This window comes from Apis laboriosa, unplaced genomic scaffold (genome assembly GCF_014066325.1).
Source record: "Apis laboriosa isolate Shangri-la unplaced genomic scaffold, ASM1406632v1 scaffold40_cov151, whole genome shotgun sequence".
In the NCBI taxonomy this organism is placed as follows: Eukaryota; Metazoa; Arthropoda; class Insecta; order Hymenoptera; family Apidae; genus Apis; species Apis laboriosa.
Window position 1 is genome coordinate 1,187,106 of NW_025223180.1, and position 21,861 is coordinate 1,208,966.

At 41.4% G+C, this 21,861-nt stretch overlaps 1 protein-coding gene across 4 annotated transcripts in view; it reads right to left on the reverse strand.

Moving 5' to 3' along the window:
- The window catches only part of LOC122715719 (nucleolysin TIAR), a 472,996-nt gene that overhangs the window by 252,750 nt on the left and 198,385 nt on the right, over nt 1–21,861 (reverse strand). For all 4 annotated transcript variants that reach the window (XM_043938113.1, XM_043938116.1, XM_043938112.1 and 1 more), the window contains exon 3: nt 15,274–15,331. In XM_043938113.1, coding sequence (XP_043794048.1) covers nt 15,274–15,331 — 58 coding nt within the window. The remainder of the gene's footprint in view (nt 1–15,273; nt 15,332–21,861) is intronic.

Genomic DNA, 21,861 nt, shown 5'->3' on the forward strand with positions numbered 1-21,861 from the left:
GAAAATATTTCCTCGATCAAATCAGTATAATTCGATCAATGGAAATCTTCAGAAATTCCTTTCCTCGACTCACAGAGTTCCACCTTGTCCTCCACCCCCCAATTTCCATTCCCACCAAGCATTCTCTCCTCCCTCCCCACGTGGTCGAAACGATCGATTTACAGAATCGATAAGAATCGATTAAAATCGCTCGACGGATCCTCGTCATACGCGTTAAGTTTCCTCGCGCGAGGTTATCGCGCGATATCGATTATCGTGATACCATCGCCACCCTTCTTAACAGCGAAATCACTTAATTGCGGCGCATAAAATTTCCCGGAATACTCGGAATACACGGTCGGTGAAAGTGAGTCCAATTTGTATGCAGATTCGGAACGCAACCGCTCTTGTTTATAGTATAAAATTCTAGGCTGTAGGATGTAATCATCTCTATTAGAATTTATATAGGGAGGGAGGGGAGGGAGGCCGGTTAATCGTCTGGCCGATGTTTCAGATGCGAGCGCATTCCAATTTCGTTTCGTGTTTAGCGTACATCGAGGATCAAACGGTTATTGCACGCGTTATCTTTGGCAGAAGTAACTGTTTGTTGTTAGGAAGTTGATAGGAAGAGAAAGTAACAACGTGTGTGACTACGATCGATGCAACGTTTCGATTTTTCTACGTTCAATTTTCGGTTAATTTTTAACTCATTTTTTTTCCAACTCGAAAAGTAGGGGAGGGGATCTTGAAACATTTGAGAAGTATTGCGAGTTATTATCATTGAGAGAGAGAAATTCTAAATAAAATACAAGCACAAGGGGGGAGGAATGATCGATTTGGACGTTGAATCAAATTTTGTTCGTTACTCGTTTCAATATTTATTAAATTTAATATATTTATTCAAATATCTTTTAAACTAATGGCTTTTCACCATAAATGGCTTTACACATTTTATACATAGAATGCCAGGATGCATAGATTGGATGCATTAAAAATTATATGAAGCTATTTCAAGATGTTTCTCTTTCTTTTTTTTTTTTTTCTCGATAAAACAAAAAAGCGACAAATTTAATATTTATTTAAATATCTTTTAAACCAATGACTTTTTATAAATACATTTTTATGCAGAATGGATCGTTATATTTTCGCAGCAGAAGATGCAGGATTACAATCGGTCGCTTCTCGGTAACAACCTTTCTGTTTCTTTCTTTATTTTTCATCGGTTTCCCTCGTCCATTTTTGGGGGATGAAACGGGTCGAGAAAGCCTCATTAGCGTATAATTACCGCAATGAAATGAGCGACAGCTTGGCTAGGCTAGAGAGGGTAGGTTACGTTGCTCCACCTGTAACTCACCACCTTTATTCCGCCAACAATTACTGGCGCATCGATGCGGTATCGTGTAACTGCTAGATCAGCAGTTACGATAAGCCAAGAATTATGTTAACAGTTCCAGTGAGCGGAGCGGACTGTTAAGTCTCGATAGGTGGCAGGTGCCTTTGTCGGTGGCTTAAGACAATGTAATTAAATGCGCATTGTGGTCGAAATCTTAGGTAGAGAGACGCGTACTTGTAAAGTTTCAAGAGAGAGAGAGAGAGAGAGAGAGAGAGAGAGATTGATACTGATATCGATTGATAGATCGATCAGCGTGTTATATAAAATTCTTGTCGTAATCGTATTTGTAAAAAAAGAAAAAAAAAAAAAAGAAAATAGTTTTAGTTTCCATTTGATGGTAAATTTTATCGAATCGTTTTAATATAATATCCCAACGAATTGTTTCGTTTTTTACTCCTTTTTTTTACTCCTTTATCGCTAATGGTTGCATCAATTTTGGCTCGATCCTCCCCCTTCGGTTACAAACGCGATACAAAAAGGAAAGAGGGGAAATATAAGAGATATAAAGCTTGGTTCAAAAAAATTCAAAAATTGAATTTCCTCGATGCGGGCAGGCAGTAAGAGATCGATAAGAAAAGGAAGAAAGGAAAGGAAAAAAGAAGAAAAACCGAACGATACACGGTGGTTGTAATTTATTTGTACAGTGAAGAATTTTAATCTCAATTGAATAAATTGAATTAGCTTCATTACAATACATCGGGGATGTATAGCGTTACCGCAATGGATCCCCCGAAATAAAAGAAAGAAAACGATCGAATATACGCGAATGCAAGATAATAAAAGATAATAAATCGCAGGGGAGGAGAGGGGAGGGGGGGGGGGGGAAAGAATACAGAGCGTCTCGATTTTTATCGAGCGACAGAATTTTAAAGTAAAAGTCTATCCATAGTTAACGACCAATGTAGCGACCAATGATTAATACGTTCGTAAAATTTCAACTTCGAATCGTTCCGTTATTTCCTGCGTGTTTTGTCATCCTTTGTCCCGAAGATATCATTTTTCCTTGATAACGATACTTGAATCCTCTTCTCCTCCTTCCATTGGGGAGAGAAAGAAAGAAAGAAAGGAAAAAACGAATGTTCGGAGGAAATTTGCATATTTACCTGGTTGATCCGGGTTCGATGCAAATTTCTGTTCAATTTTTTCCATCACCTCCTATCCGTAAAGCGGTCGTGTTCCGTTAATCCACAGGTACGCATTGGAAAATTGTGGAAGCCACGTGGAGTAGCTTATGGCGTGGCTGGCGGCAGTTTATTTAAAACACCTATGCGGTTTTTATTTAACCCGTGGATACCTGTCCGCGAATTCTATCGTAAACCGTGCCCGAACTGACGTTTCATCCTATGTCACCGGGCAACTGATCAAAGCAACCGAATAAAGAATAATGAAAATCTCTCTAACCAAAAATATATATATATATATATATCCCCGCACTTGCACTTTGTCAACTTACGACAGCCAGCCCACAGAGTGCGTCGATTATTATTTTCCCTCTTTTTCCCCTTGTTCGTTTGGTTCGAGCTGGAGGACAAAGGTCGATCAGTTTTGAGAATAGAATCTGATGGAGAGAAAAAAGAGCGAGCACCGCTTGCGTCAATGCGGGATACGCGACGAGAGGCAAAGCTTTCTATCAATCTTTGTATTAAAAAATTAATTTTCACTTTATACGAAACGAATGCGTCCAATCCCGCGCAAAATGAGAGAAATCGGTTCGAGTAGACAGCGATTTAAAAATAAAGGATGAAAAGAGTGGAGAAACGCAGAGAAAAAAAAAAAAGAAAGGAAAAAAAGGAAAGAGGAAAGAGGATAAAAACTCGCAAGATGTACAACGGGTGTTGTAATCTTTACAACCGCCATAAACTCCGTTTTTCATATCAACCCTGCCAACCTCTTTATTTTGTTTCTTCCCCCTTGGCCACGCGTCATAGGCGACGAAATAATTTCCTTCCCTCCCAAGGATAAGGCGATTCCCCAAGGTGAATTTCATTGCATTCTTTTAAATTATCGCTATCCGGCCGGGTAGATATACGGTGGCGTGATTCATTCCTTCGTTAACGCGATATTTCATTCCCCTCTTCCGCACACATCCCTCTTTCGCGCTCTCTTTTCATCCGCAAAAGTTTTTCAAACTTTCGCGAAGAGCATGTCAACCGATTGATATTTAATTATCGCCTCGATCATAGCACAGAACGCAATTTTAATTTTCGGTCGAATTTTTCTGCGAAACCAAACGCTATACCTCCCCTCCCCCTCCTCCCTCCGACGATAAACTAAATTTACTTTTCTCCCCTCCGGATGACCGTTATTATAATTTAATCGTCTCCTTTTTCATCGCGCCTGAGGAGAACTTTTTGATGGATGAAAAATATGTCGTTGGAAGAAACGAAGACACGACGTTGAAAAAAGAAAATAAAAGAAAAGGAAGGAAGGAAGAGGCAGAATCGAGTTTCGTCGCGATCCATCGTCGGAGAGGCGAAAATGAACGGGAGGGGAAAGCGCAGGATCGCGTCGTGGAAAAAAAGAGGATCCCCTGGAAAAAGGAATAAAAATAAAAAATAGGTGTATCCGTTCCGATGCGGACAGTTTTCCACGGGAGAAACAGTTCGGACAGAAACATTCTCGTGGAATCAGAAATATCGCGTACCAGTGGCTTCCCCCTCGCGTTTAACGAGCGCAGTAAAACGATACGATGTTAAATCGGCGTCCATGCAGAACGCGCGCGCGCATATTCGAGCGCGTGGAGGAAAGAGTTGCCGAAGCGATGCCGGATGCTGTGTTGTCGCATAAATGGCGGTGCGCTCTGGCAAAGGGAGGTCGGCTTATTCACCGCTACCTGAGTTATCGCGCACATGGGATCGCGCACAGTGATTCTCACTGTTCGATATCGCGGTCTTATCCCACCAGCGATCCGATTCGCCCGGGGGACCGAGCGCGGCGAACAACAACCCCTGCTGCCTTCCCTCCGGAGGACTCTTAACGTAGCGATGTTCGGTCACCGGCCAAGTCAGGCCGCGTTCATCTTCCTTTTCCCAATTCTTCCGCGTTTTTTAACCCGAGCACGAGGGAGAATTCGTTTCTTTCGCCCTTCGTTAACTACAAAAATGAGGATAATTTTTCAATCCGAGGAGGAGGATGGATCGAGAGGAGGCGAATCGTTTTTTCTCCAGAGATTATAATAAGATTACAATTACCAACAACTCTTTGCAAAGAGATGTATATATTAAACGAATCTGATTACTCGATCTTTTTATTCACGAAATCAAATATTCTTTGGATCGGTGAGATTCGCGAAATATTATTCGAAGGAAAGAAAATATTATCCCCGAATATGATTAAAAAGATAATGGAACAAAATTTTTCTCACCGATTAATTCCTCGATTCCGATCCAAGATTTCGATTAAATGAAATCAGGAATTTTCGTTGTTGCGTCGAAAAACGAATTGCGAAGTCGTTTGTAGAAAAATCGGCGCGGCCGATAACCGAATAATTCGTGGAAAATACCTCTGTTTCCCGGGGACGTATCTGGAAAAAGCGGTTTCCCAAATTGACCCGTAGCCATTTTTCCCCGAGCCAATCTGGGAGAAACGTGCTCGTAAGAACTCGGCTCGAACTTCCGCTTCGGCACGCATTCCCACACGTTTCGAAAGTGTGTAACGTTCCATAAAAGTCACCCTTCCCCCGCCCCCCTCGTTCACGAAAACACGGATACACGGATAAGACGCGTGGCACGGACAAGCCGTGCCGAGACAAGGCTCGGTGCGGAGGCAAAGTTCGGTCGGCGGGCACACAGAGAGGTTGGGCTGCATTAACTTGATTAAAGCGCGTATCCTTCCATCAACGAAACACCGATGGCCGCACGTGAAAATAATCCTTAAAGCGCCCGAGAGTCCACCGCTCGGGAAATAACGAATCGCCCCCTCCCTCTTCGCGCCACCGGATTTTCTTTGTCGGAGTTTTCGCTAGTTCGAGATAAAAATTGCACCGGGGGATCCGATTGTTCCCCGCGCAACCTGATGGGCAAACGTAATAATCCCACTTCCCGTGTTTCGTGCTACCCGTAATCATCACCCCAACACTTTGTTTCCCTAATACCTCCCACAGGCGCGCACTCGCGCGTAATCACGTGCGTCCTATATAATATATTACACGAGCAATATACTAATGCGCTCCGCCTCTGGTAATTGTATCTGGTATAACGATTTTTTAAGTTTTTTTTTTTTTTTTTTTTTAAGCGCGTACGACGATTAAATACGCAGCAATGCTACGCTCGTTCACCGAGAAAATGACGAACGGGGAGGGATCAACATTGTTACCTTGTCAATGATTATTTCGATCTCGATTCTTTCGATTCTTTTCGGTCGTGCATCCGAATCGAGGGCACCGAACCGAAGACGCGTTAATAGAGGACATCCTTTCATCCGGTTGCTTTCGGTGTACAGGCCTCTAGCGTCGTATCGCATCGCGAAACTCAGTTATTCATCTCCGGGGCGAAAAGTCGGCCGACACTTGGGCCACAATATTAAAAAACAATATTTGCCCCGCCGCTTTTCTCCCCTATTCTCTTCTATCCAATCTCGCGTTAGTCGCGCTTCGTTTCGATCTGGTGGAGGGAGGCAGGAGGGAAAAATCACAGTCCAATCTGTGCGGACCGCGAAAACGCGCGCGACGAGCCGGCAACGTTTTTTGGAAAGTGGGGCGGGTGTATAACGACCGAACGAAACGAAATTTTCTATTTGCCTCCGACGATGGGAGTGGACGCGCGTGTGTCGCATATGCGCGCGCGTGTGTGTGTCAGCACACCTCCCCCTCCCCGATTCGACTAACAAATTCGAGCGATAAATTGCGGCGCGCGTAATCTCGAGCTCGAAAATCGCGGGACAAAATGGAGCGTCGATGTCGATGTAGGTAAGTGACATAAGCCTGGGGTGAAGGGGAGGGGAGGGGTGGTCGTTGAGCTGCTGGCTCCCCACGGTATGGATGGATGGATGGAGGGGGCGCCGATCGAGGTTCACCGATTCCCTCGTCAACCCTCGTCTATCCGCCCCGACTATCCGCAAATGCCATCCGCAGTGCTTTCGCCGCGCCTGCCGTAACACCGATGCGATGCCTCCGATGCCTCCGATACCCGTATCCGAAACGGAGAGGGGTCGTGGGCTACGTGTCCTCGAGCGTCCTGGTGGGACGCGCGCGCCCAACCTCGGTTTCGCTACAACCTCGAGGACAAAGGGAATCCACGATGCAGGGCGCGGCGCGCTTGTACGCGCCGCCCGATCCCATTCTCTCGGTCCATCGAGCCGATCGTGTCTGTCCACGCTCGGATCCACGGGGGGCCGAGGGGGAGGGTTGTTGTTCCGTTGAAACGTTACGCACCTGTGCACCGCACCTCTACGTCTACGAGATCGTCTTTTCGGATCGACGGGTAAAATTCTGTAATTTCTTAAATTTGTATACATTCTTAAATGGGTAAATTGTGCCCCTATGTAAGTTTCTTTGAGCGGGTAGATTTTAATTGGTTATTCTTTATGGCGTTCGGTCGAACTCTTTTAAAAGTTTTTCTCTACCGCGTTCGATGTGGATAGCTAAAGGAGGCGTTTGCGGCTGTGCTTTAAAGGAAAGGTGATAGCGCAATATTGATTTGCCAATTAATTTGAGAGATTTAGAGGTGGAAATTTTCACTTGAAAGATGAAGCAGGGATACGGATCTTATTTGTACTCTCCAGATCTTGCTCCAACTTGCTCTTTCTACTATTACTTGTTCCTGTTATTAAAAAATTCTCTCCATGAACTGTTCGGTAACCTCGAGGAATTATTTTGCAAATAAACAATTTTGAATTTGGAAAAGAGAATGACAAGAGAGCTTTTTGAGGGATGGAGGAAGGTGAGCGGTTCGTATATTAACGCAATAAATCAACCTTAAACGACAAATATGGTGTAATTTCATTTCGTATCACAGAAAAAAAGAAGGAAACTTATGGGACATCCTAATATGTTTCATCGTCTTGAGAAAAGAAGTGAGACGCGTTATCGCGTTACTTAGTCGGTGAATAAGGGATAGTACATCCGGAAGAGGGATATTTTAGGAATTTCGAACGAGTGCAGGTTGGAATATGTATATATGTATGTATGTATGTATGTATGTATGTATGGGTCAATCCATTGGCCTGATAGCTTTCGAATTGTGTTGGGAGAAAATTGGAAAGCAAGTGAAAACTTCGTCACGGGATATTTATGGTATCGGGATATTCGCCGCGATACCGGATTTTCATTTTCCCTTCTCGATTATTTCGTCAAGAAATAATCCCACCATTCACACGCGTCTACGTTTAATTAACATTAGTCGTTTTACACAGAGCTTAGACCCATCCATAACTTTTACGTCGGGCTAATCGAGTCTCCACCGTTTCGTCGTTGTTATTTACACCCACGATACGTATCGACCACCACCCTTCTCTCATCGACGAAATTGGAAACGAAATTATTATCGCACGGAACAAATTGTCCCGTTTCAAAAATTAATCCCCCCTGTGATTAATTAGCAACGAGTATTAGCAATTATCGATGTCCAAATCGATTCCTCTTCGTGGAATCGTTTATTTACGAACCTTCGCCTATCGTTTTAATTCTTTAATATCGTACGAGAGACGATTTCGTACGGGCCGCAAACGCTTTTCTAATTTTCTTGGCCGCATATTTTCTTGAAAAATATTAATAATATCGGAATATTAGAAAGATACCCTTAAAAATATCGTCAAAAAGAATATTATACCGTCGTTGATGAGTGAAAGTCTCGCAAAAAAATGATTTGATAGATATTTTTAAATATCGATAGCGATTTTACTATTTATAATGACTGGCTACAGAAAACGAACACTCATTCAAACCGTGACCGACATTCTCGTTGTTGCAACTTGAATCGTGAAGCAAGGGGTCGTATGGAAGGGGACAACCGCGACAATTCTGAAAAGTAAGCTTGGAAAAAGAGAAAGAAGGAAGAAAGGAAGGAAGAGGAGTAGAAAAAGCGTAAAAATTACACGGGCGCGAAAACTAATGACGCGAATTAGCGAAAAATATTTATGCTCGAGACGAGAAGGAGGGGGGAGCGCGTGGACGGCTCGCTTCAGAGCGCAAACCTTTACATTATTCCCACGCACCCATATACATTAATAAAGAAACACGAGTCGCGAAATTTCCTGCTCTTTCGCGAGTCATTAAATTTAAGCACCGCGGCCAGGCATGAGGAGATGGCTTTTGTCGGAAGGGGGTGGAAAGAGGCGCGTGGTCGGCCAGCCTCGGAACGAGAAAGCTCGGCCGGCAAGATGTGCGTGTGCATACGGGGTGTCCCGATCGAACTAGTGCCAATGGTGTTTCTACGAGCAAATAACAAAAACAATGTTATATATAAGCGTAGACCCGTCTTTATTGCACGAATGCAAGGGAAACTGCATTTATTATTAACTCTTCGAATTTCTTGCTTTGATTCAACGACGAATCCATTTACTAATCCTTTCGATTCTTGAATTTTATATTTGATATTCAATTTTCTTCAATTGGAACATACGTCGACGATAAACAAGTGTTATTCGAGAAATTAGAAACGAAGATGTCTTAACAAAGTACTTAAAAATTGACTTTAGGTTTATTTTTATGACGTACTGGTATAGTTTAATCGAAGGAGACATCCTGTATATATTTATTAATTCTTTCGATTCTTGAATTTTATATTTGAACGAAATTCAATTTTCTCCAATTGGAACATACGTCGACGATAAACAAGTGTTATTCGATAAACAAGTGTTATTCGAGAAATTTAAAAACGAAGATGTCTTAACAAAGTCTTAACTTAAAAATTGACTTTAGGTTTCGTATTTTTATGACATACTGGTACAGTTTAATCGAGGGAGACACTCTGTATATACTTATTAATTCTTTCGATTCTTGAATTTTATATTTGATATTCAATTTTCTCCAATTGGAACATACGTCGACGATAAACAAGTATTATTCGAGAAATTTAAAAACGAAGATGTCTTAACAAAGTACTTAAAAATTGACTTTAGGTTTCATATTTTTATGACGTACTGGTACAGTAATCGAGGGAGGACACCCTGTATATACGTTGATGTTGAAGCACGATGATGCGAGCGGAGGAGGATGAAACGAAGGCTGGACGAGAAGGGAGGGGGAGAGGGGTTTGCGCGTGACGTGAAAACGAGAGACGCGAGGAAAGACAGGTTGTGTTTTGTTAATAACGATAACAGCTCCAGTAATGCGTATAAACAGCAAAGGCGTGCGGCTCATGGTCTAAACGTTTTGCATGAGATAAACGGAATACGGGAGTGGGACACGCGGTGTAACCCCTTTGTGCCGAAAAGCTTCGTAAATACTGCCACGATTATCCCCTGCCGCGATTCATAATGCAGGAAAAACGATGCGCGATTACGTTGTAGTCTAGCAGCCAAGCTCAATCCGGCTCCGTGCACCGCGATCTTCCAATCCGCTTTCTTTCCCTCCCCCCTTCCGTCCTTTTCGATCCAGTTCCCTCTCCCCACCGTTCCTCGACCGATGCGTGATCGTGCACGAGAAAATGGAACGCGACAATTCTTTCTCTACGTCGATCACTTCCTTCCTCGAGTTTCCGTCTTTTCGAATAATAATGATATAGCAATGATTCGTATGTGTTTTATCGAATAGGGTTGAAGCAGAAATCGTGTAACGAAGAAATTGTGTAAATTATTTTTTTTTTTTTTTGAAAGTATGGTGCGTTAATTTTGCGGTAAAATTTGGAATAATGTTATTTTAAGTACGTTTCAAAGATAATACTGTAATTGATTCGTTCGTTCGTATTAGGTTATATCACATGAAATTGATACGAAATTTTAGAATGAATGACAATTGTGAACTTAGCTTCGTGAACCTATATTTCGTTTATATTTTCATTTTGTTATCAGTTTAACTGTTTTTTCGAGAAGCGGATAAATTTAGAATGTACGAGTTTAAAAAGTATCGCGTTCGAAGAAGATTTTCAAACATTCTGAAGAATGTTGAAAATGAGCCCCGAGATCGAAATCTATATTAAATAAAGATAAATTGAAAGCAGGAAAAAAAAAGTGGAAGCAGTGTTAGACGTATCTTCAATGACAGTTTTCAAACATTTGGGTGCAATGGGTGAATTGAAAAAATTGGAAAAGGAAGATCGAAAGTTTGGAAGCCCATTTTTGACAATGATTGGATGCCAAATCGTTGCGGCCGAAAAAAGTTATAGTAACTATAATAATTCGTTATTCTTTTCTGAAAAGGAGATACGATAACAGCAACATCCTACTGCCAAAAAATTTATTAAGAATTAAACATCTTCATTCTTCTGCATCTCAACTGCACACATCACAAAACCATTCTACAAAAAAATTAGCCGAATTAAAAGATGAAATCTTAACCCATCTATCATTTTACCAACCAATTATCATTCGTTTCGACAAAATGTTTTTAAAAAATAAAATATTCGAGAAACTTCGAACAATTTCTTCGCAATGAAACGAAAGATCATTAAATCCAATTTTGCATTTTATATAAGGATTCTAATTTCGAATATATATATATTATTTCTCCTCCGACCAAGAAAAACGGCAATTTCGTGTGACACGATCTAATATAATTATTTAACCGATAAAGCGATTTATTCGATGCTTCAACGATAATAAATTATTCTTAACTAACTCATTGAAACGAAATCTGGGTAACTGGACGTTAGAAGTTGCTGATATTTTACGGATCTTACGGGAGATCCGCGCGGTACACATACGTATGTATCGTGCTCGGTGTAAATCCAGATTACGCGTTACAAGGCGCCATAAAATTTTTATCCCTTTATGACGCGTATTACGAAGAAGATTTAAAATCGTAAAAAGTCCGAAAGCTTCCCCTCTCGCCTCGGATGCAACCGTCGAAATCTCCTCTCATTACGTTCTCCCGTATTATACTTGCACCCATTGTCTTTGGATAATATTCCTCTGGCCGAGGCAGGAAATTCCCCAAGCATACATTACGAGCGCTCGTAAACGACCACCATTTCGAAGTCGTCATCCGAGGTAAGTTGGAACGCGTATACCGTATACTGGTAATTCGCTGGTTAACGTCTCCCTTCGATTTCCTCTTAGAAAATCTTCCTAATTGTCCGCGATACGATACCATTTGCGAAACTATACCTGAAACATCGAAATTGCGTCGAGCACCTACCACATACTCCAAACGTGTACGCTCATCGAATTTCACTTTTCCACCCGTCCTTTCATATTCCATGCATACTTCCCTTTTCGCGTTTCCGGTGGAAACGAGTCTCGCGGAAGAAATGCGAAACTGATCGGTTGACACGAGGAACACGCCTATTTTTACATTTTGGATAATATATATATTCAATTGTGCGCGACAGAGGAGGGATAAAACTGCGATCTGTATCCTGAATCTCTATACATTAAAAATAACTATAAAATTCAGACAATAGTTTAATTTGATGTATTTTTTATTGTGTGATTAAATGTAATTTTATATTATTCGAGTTAAGACGTGATAATTGTATATATACGAATAATAACTTATTTTGAGTTTATTCAAATTACGCAGCTCTTGTTACGTGTGACATTAGGACAGTCAACGAAATCTGTTTCGAAAGCGGAGATAGGCGAAGGATCTCTCCTCTTGTCCCTGTTCCTGTCACGAGAGACTTGTTTTCAACGAGTGTACTCATACACACACCGAACGAATGGAGAAGGAAGGATCGGCAACGGCTCGAGCAAACTTAAAAAGACCCTCCAGTAGAGTCTAGCGTTGCCATTAGATTTCGTAGGCTCGTTCGGATGGAGAGCCGCAGTAGCGCAGGATGCGCAGGTGCACTGCCAGACTTTCGTGCCATTTTCCTCCCCCGTCGCGGGGAAAAGTAAAGAAAAGAAGCCTTGGCATTTTCTCGATGGTGGCCGCGGTAACGCACACGACCCTCCCGCTATCTCTCTGCCCCCGTGGCCGTGGAGAGTGGTGGGTTGTGCGCGAGGAGAAAAAGTGTGCTCACCTACGTTCAACGACCGTAGCACGTTGCCGCAGTTCCACGACCGTATTTACACGGCGAACGAAGGAAGGAGGAAGGGGGAGGAAGAGGAAGGTGAAGGGGAGGTGCGTTTTGCATTCGTCCGCGGGGAGGTGTGGCGCGGCTTCGAAAGGGGATCGTGGGGGGCTGGGATGGAAGAGGCGATGGAGGGGGGAGGGTGTCTAACCGCTTCAGATGGGGGTAACAAGGGGATGGAGAAGAGAGAGGACGATATGGGTGAAGGGTGGGTGAGGCGGAGGTGGAGGCAGCATCGGGGTCCCATGTGCCTGTCACGGTTTTACAAGTCTATAAAAAGAGGAATTTCAGACTGAGTTAAATATTGCCGCCACCCCTCGCTGAATTTCAAACGCGAACACACGCACGCACCCCCTCTCTCTCTCTCTCACCTTCTTTCCGTGTACGTGTATAATAAAGGAAAGGGACACACACGTGTCGTGCTCGTGTACTTCCTCTCAGGTACGATAAGCGAAACTTCTTCCTACCGTTATTTATGCGATCATCGGCCGTTGATATATCCAATATTTCGGTGAATTTCGTTTTGATTTATGGAAAAATATATATATATATATAAGTTTCTATAAGATCGGTGAATAAATATGAGAAATAGGGAAGGAGAGGTTCTTAGAGGAGAAAATTTCGTAGTGATCCCCTAGACTGCGTTGTATAATTTCAAGTTATTCAAGTAAGGGAGTAGATAGGACAAATTTTGAGAAATTTCGAATTAGATATCTCTCAAATTTTACGCGTTTCTCACCTAGGGGTGTCATAGTCGAGGAGGGACGAGTGGGCAAATTTAATTAAATTAAATCGGCTCGTGACGCGTAATATAATTTTCTGTCTATCTCCTTCGTCCTTTGTCACATCATCGTTACACAAACACGCACTCTTCCCTTTCGTGAAATTTATACGATAATTATAATATTCCCCTTCCTTTACGTTAAAAAGGTGTTGACCGCGCCTTGCTCGATATATTATTACCGATCTTGTCGGGCCGAATCATCCGGATAAGTAAATACCATCCGCTGCTACATTTGCGAACCTACTTGTTTGCAATTAGCCAAATGGAGCGTGGGCGTATTATTTAATTATAATAAGTTTTCCGAGTTAATTGAAAGTACGCTTGCTGCCATAATGAAATTTTTCCCCGTGTTTCGCGCACGCACAAAAGGCGGGAATTAAACGAGACATCAACGTCGTTTTGAACGAGCGAATATTGAAAAGAAAAGGGAGGAAACGGAGTCGGAGGAGGAGTTTTCGCGCAAATGGTTATGATCTCGGGTCGAGAATCGGGAGGAGCTCGAAAGAAATATTTTACACCGCCGTACAATCCGCCGTTTAATAGTTTTCAATAACTCGAGGAAGGGGAGGGGGAAGTAGAAGGATTTGGAACCCGTATCGCGTAATAAAACACGAGGAGGAATAAAGCAAAGTTATTCGAGAGGGTAACTTCGAACTGGATTTCGTTTTCGCTGAAAGATATCTGGATATTCCGGGAGAACGTAGTAGAAATTCGTATTAATTTCTTTCCTTTTTTTTCTTTTTCTTCTTTCTTTTTTTTTTTTTTTTCTTTTTTTTTCGTAAGCACAGCCAACGAAAATCCATACACGGAAAGGAAGTAGTTATGACGTACACTGGTCCACGCTTCTCTCCGAAGGTAGGGGGGGAAACGGAGAGCGAAAGAGCTTACCAAGTGACGTACGTTTAATGCCTAACTACTCCCTGTACCGGACAGCTCTTATGCGCAGAAATTATAGCACGAATACGTGAAACTGTTACTTCGAGTTCGTACGCCGTAATTTCTCCGATTCATGCGGATACCTGCTCTGTGGAATTCCACCTGATAACTCATCCTTTAAATCATTGTTCCGGGGGAAATCGAGACGAGATATCTCTGAGAACAATTACACTTTGCGACCATTTTGATTCCCCATATATAATTTCGAGTTTCGTTTATTCGAGTGATATCCTTGAGTACGAGTTTCTTTCGGGTTCTTTCAAGTGAAAACGATTCTTGAAACGAAATGGAAGAAATTCGAGATATATATATATATATAATCACCGGAAATTTAATTCCATTTAATTATTTTTTAATTAACGTTGAAATAAGGGCGATCTAAAAAAGAAAAAAAAGGAGGAGGGAGGGGGGGATTTAAGAGCAACGATAAGATGTTTAGAGTCCTTTAATAACTTTTCAACTTTCCGGGGCTATAAACGAGTAATTTATATCCCGAATAATTAGCCGCAATATGCAAATTAATTTCACGATTCTTTGTTCCTTATCCGTGTACGAGGATTATTCATTTACGCGGATGCAATAAAAATGTAAGAATTAAAAATTATTCTACATTTATTTGTTAATTCGGGCTGTTTTCGAAACGCGGGAAACGAAGAAAAAATATTTTTGCTCGGAAAATAAGTTTGCTCGACTATTATGTTAAACGGTGGCTCAAAGAGAACGATATATCATAACGTAATATCGAGAGTGAATATAACGGTGAAATTGAAATACGTAAGTACATTGTCCGTTCAATAAAGTCTCGATGAATTGAATATCGCGGTGGCGTAACAAAGAAGGATAAATTATAAGGCCTCTTTGTATTGGCCGTTGGCCAATTGGTTAATAAAATATTTTACATCTTTTAGAAAAAAAAGATTTGTACCGCTTGATAGAATCGTTTATAATAATCCCGCGTTGAATTATTGTAATTTCACAATCATATCACCTTAAAATATCATACGACCTTATAAAACATATTATACCACCAACATTCACAACGTAACACCGCAACGTTACGCCATACTTACTGCTGGTGTCTTGCTTTGGTTGGTTTCCCGGAGACGTGGCCCAATTAACTTTCATCTCCTGAAACAATAAACGATAAATCATCACTCGTTATGCATATAAAAGAATACATGGAAGAGTATAACGTACGAAAAACTATAACGAATTCTCAATTCTCAATTCATCTTTCAGAGAAATATTTTAACGTTTTTCACCCGCTGGTCCACGGATAACATTTCGCGCGAATCGCCGGCGTAAAGAGATGGCAGTAAAGTTATTTCGAAGAAGCGGAAGGACAAAGAATCGATCGAATTTATACCTCTCTGCCCAGACGCGTTAAAACGTTTCAGCTGATAAAGCACTCTACGCGATTTCCTACGCGACAGATTTCTAGATTTTCTCCAGAACGACGAGTAATTTCGTTTATAGATCATATAGTTAACATTCGCTATTTGATTCGGCAGAGGGATGGCCAGAGGGGCAGAGATATACGAAAAAAGACGGCGATTTCGCGGAAATAGGACATGTCGGGTATCGTCGCCTCTAACGGCCGCCATAAACTAGATTCTTTATGCATCGCAATGTATCCTCTCCCCTCGATCCTCCGCGTCGTCGTATATATTCGATAGATAGTAAAAGTCATTTCGAAGAAACCGCGTGCAAGGTGGTAAAAAGAGAGAAACGTGAGATCCGATCCGAAAAACGAAAACGGATTCTTTCGTCGTTATCTGTCATTCTCGAGATCCTCGAAATCTTGACAGTTACAATTTTATAAAGTAATGAAATACACGCACACATCTGAAATGTGTTTATACCGAGGGATTACCAATTGGGTTTATCCTATTATTAATAGGCTGATAGGAGCGAAGCGTAAAATATACGTAACATCATTACAAAATGGACGTATATATCAAAACAGGTATATAATTCATGAAATTATTATTATCATTGTTTTAATTACTCGTCATTAATATACATTTTGTAATCCGGTTAATCCCTTAATATTCTATATATACACACATATATATATATGGATTCGAGATTAGAATTTCGAAAACAAAACAATTTATCATAATAAACGATCCATAAAATCCGTAAACAATTATAAAATATAAAATATCGAGTCAACAATTCGATCGGTTTCCTTTTTTCTTTTTCCTTTACCAACCTCGTCACTTTCTCTCTCTTTCTCTCTCTTTTCCATTTTCACTCGAAAGTAATAAATCCTGCTCCTCAACACCCAACATTTCGATTGATGTCGCGTATTAATTCGATCGCTGTATCAATTCACTCGAGTGTAAAGTAAATCCCTGGCCATTCGGGTATATACACACGCGGTGCACAGAATCGCGAGTTACACGAGTGAATTATTAACGAGAATGCGTCATTGCGCACATTGAGTGCAAGTTCAAAAGACGAGATTTCATCAGCGAGGTAGCAAAGTTGCGCGTGTACGTTTTACACGTAAAACGTTGCTTAGAATTTACGACTGTGGGATAATTCCGGGCGGATAATTAATCTGGAGGAGGAATATTAAGGGAGGCTGTTGGGAGAAGTGGAAGGGTTCGACTAACGGTCGAACGAGCGTGGATAATCGTAAACCCTTTTCCGCTTCCCGTTGACTGTGGACAGACTTAATGGAAAAATGGTGTCATACGAACGATACGCAAATGGCGCCCTTGATATCGAATCGTTACTTTTCATTTTCTTAGCATTCTCTCCTCGCGCATCATTATCCTTTTTTTTTCCCCCCTCTTCTTCTTTCTTTTCTTTTTCCTTCGTCGAAAATTATCTTCGACAAATTAGAAGAACGATCCTTCGATTATTTATCTGTTTTCGAAGAGAGGATGTTAATTAGGTATCCGAATTCGGTAATCAAGCGATGATTAAACCGAATTACGAACGAAATTTGCCCACGTAAGCAAAATACTATCCGATAAACCGTTTACTTGGATGGATACGAACGCTTTGTCCGATTCGTATCGAATGCGGCGCGTGTTGGAAAATGCTTTATGGGGATGCGTTGGGCGGGAAGAGAAATGAAAAGCCGCAGCTAACTGGTAAAATAAATGCCGTTAATGCCCTTTATTGGAGCACGATTCGGTGCCCGAGTCGGGGCAACGATGCGCGTTTCATTTGCTTTATTAGCCCCGTTACAATCGCGATACAGCGATGCTCAATTGGAAAGAAAACGACAATGATCGAAATATTCGGGGGGGAGGGGGCACCCAACACGATAATTGATGTGTAATGCGACGGGTTTATCGCGCGTTGTTTGTCATTTTTACGCTACGTTTGCGCGTCCCCTTTTCCATTTCGAAAGGAATTTATTTATAAATCCCAGATCCCAGATGGGTTTCCCCGTGGATATCTCCTCCAAGGGATTGCGCGGTATCGTTTCGAGGTACATTAAATCATCGAACGTTAATGTATCTTTGCGCGGTAGTATTTCCAAAAAAGGAAGAAGAAACTCGAAATTCGAGAAGAAATTGGACAAGTTTATAAAAATTTTGCGGATCGAATTTTGCTTCGTACCCTCTGGTTATTCGAGATCGATCGAGCGTCGATTAGTCGGACATCGACGAATTTCAAAGGTTACGCTAATAAGCGGAGGAAAAACGAGACGAACGTGTTTTTTTCCAGCTTGCAAAAATCGATGTTTGAACAGTGACGGTTCGAAGACGGCGAGCCTGAATGATGGGCAGAGCACAGAATTTATCACCTTCTTCGAAAACTGATACTCATCCGTTGATAAATGAAGTTCGAAAAAAAGGGTCCTCTTGAAAATCCCTTCACGAGTTACGATTTATTCGGAGGGGAAGTGCATTGGAGATCAAAATCTCGTCCTCTTCCTTCGTCAAAGATAACAAGAAAGAGGAACAAGAGGGGAGGAATCACTCCTGTCGTCGCACATCGATGACAAAGACACGAAATACGGTTACGAAGAAGCAAATTTTCGGGAAACAAACGAGCGGAAAAAACACTGGATCCTACACGTACATCCATCCCCCCCGTTCACAATTTTCACGCGCGCGTGAACGTGTAAATATTACGGGGAAGGGGTGGACATAAAGATAAACGCGGGGTTGTATACGAGCGAATATAATATTTATATCGTTCGATCCCGTGGAATGAATATTTCATCTCGATGATTCTGTCGAAAATTATACATAAGTCGATAATCGGATCAAATCGTGTGCATATATACGAGGATGGTGAGCGGAGGATGTTTCATAATCGTGGAACTGCAGGCCAGCTGTTACCCCCCTCCCCGCCGATCTAGTCGGGGGAAGGGTCGTTTCGAAACTTTTCCCTTTAACAAATGCGAAAAATAATACAACGGCAAGCGAACAGAGAGAAAGAAAGAGAGAGAGAGAGAGAGAGAGAGAGAGAGAGAGAGGGAGAGAGTTGTTTCGTTATCCAAAAGTTTGCATACCTGGTCGCTTACACCTTTCCCAGGGAGTTGCACCAGATGCAACGAGGAAAGAACATGAACAAGTAATGTAACGCGAGGAAACTGCGGCGCGGAAACAGGGAAAGGATAAGGAATAAGTAAGCGAGGCATGCCGGGATATGTAAGTAAGTTAAGGATAGGACGGAGAGGAGGCGAAGGTCGGTCGGGCCCGCAGTGTGTGTCTGCAGCAATTTGCAACTTTTAATAGTTAGCCCAGACCCTTCCTTCCTTCCTTCCTTCCTTCCTTCCTTTCCCTTCTTTTATAGTTTATAACGCGGGGAAAAACGAACTTTTCGCGCGCCACTAGTCTCGCGCATTCGGGGGGTAGTGAAACGCCTATCTCCGTCATATAAACGCGGGATCAAGGGGATTCGAGGATACGATTTCTCTTAAGGATTAACTTACTTAAGGATTGCAGGTAATAAAAGTAAACCGTGATCTCGTTAACCGATCGAATACGAGCGTATGGTGGGTGGTCGAGGGGAAGTGCTCGATATGGGAAGAAATGGGGACGGGCGCGCCGTAATGCGAGGCTTAGGCCGCGATAGGGAACCGCGATTACATATTGCGGGCGCGATGGTTAGTTGGGCGTCGGAGGGGGTGGCAACTCGGGCAGAAATTGCAAGGTGGTGCACTTTTGACCTTAGCCGCCCTGTCGGTCCGATATTTATTGTCCTATTATCGTGATTGATACGCGCGGTTGGCCGACCATCGCTATCTTTATATATATATATATATATATATATATATATATATATGTAAGGGCGTTTAATGGCGGTAAGATCGGTTTCGGACTTTCGCATGACGAAGGGCGGGTGGAGCCGCTTCTCGTTGTCGTCCGAAATTACGGCTCGATTGCGGCCACCCACCCTTCCTTCCGTTTCCTTACTTAGTTTTCCTCTTATTTTTCCAACCGCGCGCCGCCATTAGTCGCAGCGCCACCGCCGACGTTTCTCGCCTGCCGCGGTAATAAGTCACGGAAATGCTATCGTAAGGAATTTACGAGACACGGGCTCTGCTTTCCGCCATACTCCCCTCGATCGGGCTCTGTCACGATTTTGGATTTTCTCCGTGTCCACTGTGACGCGCGCCGCAGGGAGAAGTCGAGTGAAACGATGGATAGATAGAAATAAGAAATAGGAATAATTTTTGCATCACGCGTCGTTGCATTTTAGAAAGGTATTATTTCAAGTTTCTAATTGTGTTTCTTGAATTATGCTCGAAATAAAAGACCGTGTATTCTCTTTGCATTTGTGTATCGCGTGAGAATGGCAGACGAATTTCTCTCTTTCCTCCCTATGATCCCCTGTGCTACGATAAATAAATAAATTTCACAATTTTCTTTTTCTGATTCTTAAGACAGATCGGTCGCGAATGATAACGGCTCTCTTTTCCTCCTCCTCGTTTTAAACTGGTGACCTAAATTATTCTAAGTCGCTGAGTTATTGACTACAACGTGAAAAAAAATTTCTGCCAACTAAGCACGAACGATCCTTCCTCGTAACATATTTTATCACGTCTATAAAGAATTTCATCGAAGAATATATATATACGCGCAATTTTTCATGGATATTTCCAAATCTCAAGCTGTTGCTATAGATATATCCACCATCGGTAGAAAGAAATTTCGCGGAAGGAATGCGGTTCTGATCGGTTAATTTGGAAGGAAATTAGCCTATTTTTCACATATTTTTCCTTTTACCATGATATTTATCTTATATACTAAAACGACGATCTGTATCTAAACTTGGATGCATTAGCGTAGGTTAATACATAATAGAATCCATAGAATTGTATCGATATAATATAAAATTTTTTTCCATTTCTCATCAATATGCGTAGGTTAATTATGATTTGTAACGATTTGTTTACAAATATAATATATATGTAATTTGAATAATAGGAGTAAGGACGTATTTTAGATACATTAATACTACATCGAAATAGTTTCGAAAATATTTCAGCTTCTAGTCTTATATGATTATCCTAAGTTCATAAATAAAAATAATTATTACGATTTTGAATATCCAAATTATACTGTATAGCGTGTGGTGTCAGACTTGTCAACAAACGTTCAAAGTGGTCCTAACGAAAGATTCCTGTATCGTTTCGCGAAATTTCTTTCCAGCAGTGAACAGGACATTCAATATCAAATAACTTTCGTGATCATTAATAATCACGAAAAAAATCTTTGATTTCTAAAATTAATTCCAATATTAGTATAATAGCAGGAAAATAATTAAAATCAATTTTTTCCAAATCATTCATCCTTGTGCGTAGAAAATAATTTTTACGATTTTGAATATTCAAATTATAGCTCTTCTATTATTATCCTGTGTAGTATAGCAGGATTGTCAACAGAGAGGATGGAAATAGTTCCACGAAACTTTTTTCTAGCTGTGAACAGTACACCCAATATCAAATAATTCATTAATTCCACTAAAATTAATTCCAACATTATTATAAGTGCACAAGAAAAGAATTAAAATCAATTTTTTCCAAATCATTCATCCGTCATAGAAAATAATTTTTACAATTTTGAATATTCAAATTATAGCTCTCCTATTATTACTGTATAACGCATAGTATCAGGATTGTCAACAGAGCAGAAATGAAAATAGTTCCACGAAACTTCTTTCTAGCTGTAGTGAACAGTACACCCAATATCAAATAATTCATTAATTCCACTAAAATTAATTCCAACATTATTATAAGTGCACAGGAAAAGAATTAAAATCAACTTTTTCCTCTGTTCCATTTATTTTCTTATCCACTGACCAAATCATTTATCCAGTTGTGCTGAGTACAACTCTCCAATCTTGTTCAAAAAGTTGGTGCTGGAAACTGGCCCGATATTCCATGTAACACGCACACACACACGTTCTCCGACAACGACGATTCACGCGCGTGGATTTAAACGATTCTCGACGAGAACGAGAACGAGAACGAGAAAAAGTGTGGGAAGGATAAAAAGCATTAAGCTGAGCACGACTTCTGAAAACCCTTAAACGCATTGGCTGCCGCGTCCAAACAAAGGGAATTTCCTCTGCCAACGACCTACCCCTCTCTTCCTTTCCTTTACCCCGCCAATCCCACCCACCCAATTACTTCTCTCAAATTTATCAAGAGAAATCCTTTCGAGCGGTTGATACTCCAC